The following is a 5,000-nucleotide window of genomic DNA, read 5'->3' as shown; positions in this document are numbered from 1 at the left end:
AAGAAGGGGTAGTCGACTTGCAACCGGGGTAAAAAAATATTCACGGCTCGCGTCAGACTCGGCTAGAGGCCGAGTTTTCCGCATCCGTAGGAACGCCGCCACCCTTCAAGGATCAAGGCGCAGATGCAGCTCCTAAAGCGGTGGGAGGTGAGTAGATCAGCTCACCAGAAAATGGTCAAAGACCGAAAATCCCATTAAACTGGTAAACCGAGGCCCCGAGTTTGGTGGTCGACTTACAACCAGTAAAATACGGTAAAGGGTCATGTTACCAGAAGTCCGTTTGGCACGGTGCATATGAAAAGGGTGCTTGGCTTCACTTGACCGGAACGGAGGAAAACGCTTTCGAAATTTGAACTTGCCATCGTTCGTGGCTAAAGATCGCACAATAGAATCGCCACCCGGCAGCATTTTGTTGACGGATTTCCATTTTTGTTTTGTCCTATTATGATAGCTGGAGGGATTGGCTAACACATGGACAGGATAGTTCAAAACCTCAAAATTTGACCCTAAGCACCGTTTCACTTGTTCTGAAGCACCATTTTTACTTGTAGGGTGTCGTCCGGTTACACCTTTTTATCTTCGCTTATGGTTGGGAGTAGAGGATGACTTACTTCAGTACAAGAAGATCATTTTGTGTTTCGAGCTGCGAACTCAACGGTTTCGCTTCTGTTCAGCGACTCGCTCGCTGCATTGGAAGCGAATATGGTCGAGGTCGGACGAGCTGCCCAGGCCTCACCACCACTGCCGTTTCTGTGTTGCCTTCTCTATACATACGCACGTACACTGTATATGACATTGTGCACATTCACAGGTCTGAAGGGTTGTGGTTTTCAATAAAAACATAAAAAAATAAAAATAAAGATCTTCACAGCTTCCTATAATGCAATATGCTCGACACGCACTGTCCTCCCAGTCCCTGTTGTATAAGAATGTGCTGTGTATTGAATCCTGTTTCAAGAATCAGTTTTTTGGCAAGCAATGTGAAGACTTTTAAATGTTCACACGAGTGCTGTGTGCCAGCCTTGGTGCATAAACAATTATTTGTGTTCTCTTTCTCTCTCACACACACTCTCTCTCTCTCATTTTTCTCTCTCTCTCACACTCTTTCCCTCCCTCCCTCCCTCCCTGTCTATCTCTCTCTCTCCCTCTCTCTCTCTCTCTCTCTCTCTCTCTCTCTCTCTCTCTCTCTCTCTCTCTCTCTCTCTCTCTCTCTCTCTCTCTCTCTCTCTCTCTCTCCATATCTCGTTCTTGCAGACCCATGTTCGACGACTTTCACAGGTGCTCCATCAATCTCTACATCGGCCACAGCCACGAGCAACGCTACTACCATCACAGTCACTGAGCCAGCGACCAGCACACACATTACATCCAGTAAAGCTACAGGCAGCAGCAGCACCACCACTGGCAGCAGCAGCACCACTAGCAGCAGCAGCAGCTCGCCACACGCAAGTACATCAAGCATAGCAGTGTCAAGCCACTCTACTAGTCACGTGCCAACAGCAACTCCTCCAGTTCCTCCTCTTACTTCCGCCATTGGAACAACAATTCAAACTAAACCCCACACTACGCAACCATCACAGCCCAGCAGCAGCAGCAGCAGCACCACCACCAACAACAAGAATACACCACTGTCAACAGCACCAACAATACCAGTCACCACACCGACCAGCTTCCCGTCACCCAGTGGATCTACGGTAACAAGTGGAAAAGTAACACGTGCAACACCTATGACATCATCTATGACATCATCCACTTCCAAGGCAACATCTATGACATCATCCAGTTCCAAGGAGTCAACCGTGCCCATTACCGACACCACCCAGACAAAGCCGGTATCCACTGCGGACCACAGTAGTAGCACAGCGAGTCGGGCTACTCCAGCCGTGACGTCGGCATTCACTCATTCCATGGCATCATCAGGTGCCACGACTCATGCAGTTATGTCATCGAATAGCACCCGTCCAGCAACGACGTCATCCAGCTCTCTGTCGTCTTCATCATCAGTGTCAACAGCAGTGACAGCAGGACCTGTGACAGAGCCGCACAGTTTACGATCCGGTAAGACAACGAGTTCAACACTTCTGTCTGGGCTCTTGATTTGTGTCATTACTTGCATTGTGGAAATCGCGCCAATGAGGCAGACACATTGCCATGCCGATAACCAGATGATGTTCTTGTGCACCAACACCCCACCACACTGCTCAGGTTGGAGCATAATTATTCAGAGTCTCGTATTGTTTGAAGTCCTTGCTGCAGACTGGCTAATGTACTGTCCCTCCTGCAGACTGGCTAATGTACTATCCCTCCTGCAGACTGGCTAATGTACTATCCCTCCTGCAGACTGGCTAGTGTACTATCCCTCCTGCAGACTGGCTAATGTACAGTCCTGAACTGGGTAACACTTATCTACATAATATGTGTTGGACTCAGTAGAGCGTCCAGCCCCTATATGATGTCCAACCCCTATATAGAGTCCATTGGTCCAAAATCCACTGTACAGAGTCCAAAATTGGAATCAACTATGAGCTCAGTTTAGATGGACATCACTCCCTGTATAGAGTCCAGCCAAATGGCTTCACCCCTATATAGAGTCCATTGGTCCAAAATCAACTGTACGGAGTCCAAATTTTGAAATCAACTATAAAGACGAGAGAGCTTGGAAGCTCAGGGCCCTACGCTATGCTTTTTTGCCTTGATGACCTAGACAAAAAAAAAGCAAGGGATGTTATAAATTCTTTAAAAAATTCCTTTTTTTCAAGACATAACCTGGGATTCAAACCCGCACTATCGCGCGCCCCGCATGCATCCCCCGATACACTTCGCATACATACTAATTCTTCCAAGTTGTTTCACATTGTGATCTTGCATTTGAAAGCCCTATTTGAATATGCATTGTGGCCAGCCGTCTTTGATGGCACGGTACGGTAGGGGATAGGTACGGGACAGGTACGATCGAGGGTAATACGACACCGTCTCCCGTACCGTACCGTACCATCAAACACAGCTGGCCACATACAGCTGCCCGCAATATTCAAATAGGGCTTTCAAACGCAAGATAACAACGTAAAGCAACTTGGAAGAATGGGTATGAATGCGAAGTGTATGGGGGAATGCATGTAGGACGATAGTGCGGGTTCGAATCCCAGGATATGCCTGAAAAAAAAGGAGAATTGAAAAATTTATAACATCCTATGCTTTTTTGCCGTCAGATACGGATAGCGCCAGGCGTGACACAAACAAACACACAAACACCAAATTAAAGCTGTGTGGACCCTGGCTAGCGCTAGACGTTACTGAAGTAACGTCCTCTGCATAGCTACGGGAATTAAAGAGTCTTTATGTGGACAACACTCCCTGTCTCTGTGATAAAGTCCGGCCAATTAGGCATCCCCTATCGAGTTCGAAATTAGACATAGGATCTGCTGTAAGCAGTGAATATTAACCAGAAAACGGCCTCTCCCTTTAATCCTTTACATCATTCACTTCTCAAGATAAAAAATATGTATTGAGGCGCCACTGCAGCCACTTCACTACATGAAAAACCCTACAAACACCATCCTCAAATCAAGTGGTCTCTTCGCAGACGCTGCAAATTACAATATCTCAATCATGCAGTGTTGCCAAATTATTGTGCACGCACACACACACACATGCACACACCCACACAACGCCAAGAAAATACCTAGAAAAACACAAGAATCGAAAGAGAATAATGGAGAGCCCAGGATTAATTATTTGTTTTCAAACTATTGCGCGCGCGCGCGCACACACACCTTGACCTTGATCTTGCCCATTGCGTACGCAATGATAGCGAATGTCGGAAAGTTCAAGTGAGAACACGAGCGCAGAACTTGGCATGTCGTTTCAGGTCTCCTGGTCGACGAAATGGGCCGTGGCGGTGGGGTGCTACTCGCAACTCGTCTCCAGCCGCACACACACACACACACCCACACACACAAACTTATAGAACGCCAAGAAAACACCAAGAAAAGAGTAGAGACACAATACACACGCAACTCCAACAGCCATGCAAACATCCACCCATTTACACGTAAAGTCAAGAGGGATAACAAATTATACGAAACGAATGCATACGGGGACGGGTACACGCACGTTTACATACACGTAGTAGTGTAAGAGAGTAACATAGTGCAGTGGTCAGCATAATACTAGCACATGCTGAGAGTGCAATAGCAAGCTTCACCATTGCTCGTGGCCATGCAAATGTTCAGCAGCACTCAGTTCCGCAAGCTTCTGAAGATCAGCACACCTGCAACAAATAGACAGCACAAGGATACGCTTATTAACGTAATGATGCAAGGGAGCACACAACTACCAAGTTCTCAACGAATGTGATGCTCAATGAAAATCAATCCACTCAAAGACCTGTGGACAGGTGACGGTGGGGACAATAATCTATTAGTAATACGAGGAATAAGATCGTTTGTGCACACTCAAGATGCACAGACACACCAACATACATGTAGTGTACACAGTGTTTCACTGCAACTAAATAGAAATGAGATGATTTGAACAATCTGTACAGCGTTGCCGTCAGTCAGTCTTCCCCAAGATGGAAATGCAATGATTTGTTGTCACGAGGCAGTTTCACTGACACAATGTCATGTTCGTGACATCAAAACGGTTACTTCAGGGAATACGAGTATTAGCTTGAGAAGCTCTTTCTTGTCATTGGCATACAAACAATCTTCCTACTACTACTAGTACACTGGCACTGCGTTTGTGGATCCCATTGTATTTGACATCATACTATAATTTGTAGAGGAAGAGTGTCGTGGAGTTTCACATAATTTTCACAGGGATAAAAATACATTTCTCATGAAATAATTATAATAATTGATGATAGCTAGACGATCGTATACGATTGATGCAAAGTCCTTGCAGTCCTTGAGGACTATTACGAAGTGGTTGATTACTTTTAGGGCATTCATTCAAGCAACATCAAACAAACACGATACGCTCCTTGAAAATGGAAACAA

General features: G+C 46.0%; 1 protein-coding gene across 1 annotated transcript in view; it reads left to right on the top strand.

The window, feature by feature from the left end:
* Nucleotides 1-5,000, top strand: part of LOC135830151 (mucin-5AC-like) — a 19,609-nt gene that overhangs the window by 9,738 nt on the left and 4,871 nt on the right. The window contains exon 7 of the mRNA XM_065342554.1: nucleotides 1,255-2,058. Coding sequence (XP_065198626.1) covers nucleotides 1,255-2,058 — 804 coding nt within the window. The remainder of the gene's footprint in view (nucleotides 1-1,254; nucleotides 2,059-5,000) is intronic.

Source organism: Sycon ciliatum, chromosome 13 (assembly GCF_964019385.1).
Source record: "Sycon ciliatum chromosome 13, ocSycCili1.1, whole genome shotgun sequence".
Lineage (NCBI taxonomy): Eukaryota > Metazoa > Porifera > Calcarea > Leucosolenida > Sycettidae > Sycon > Sycon ciliatum.
Note: the sequence above shows the minus strand (reverse complement) of the source record. Positions and strands in the feature narration are given on the sequence as shown.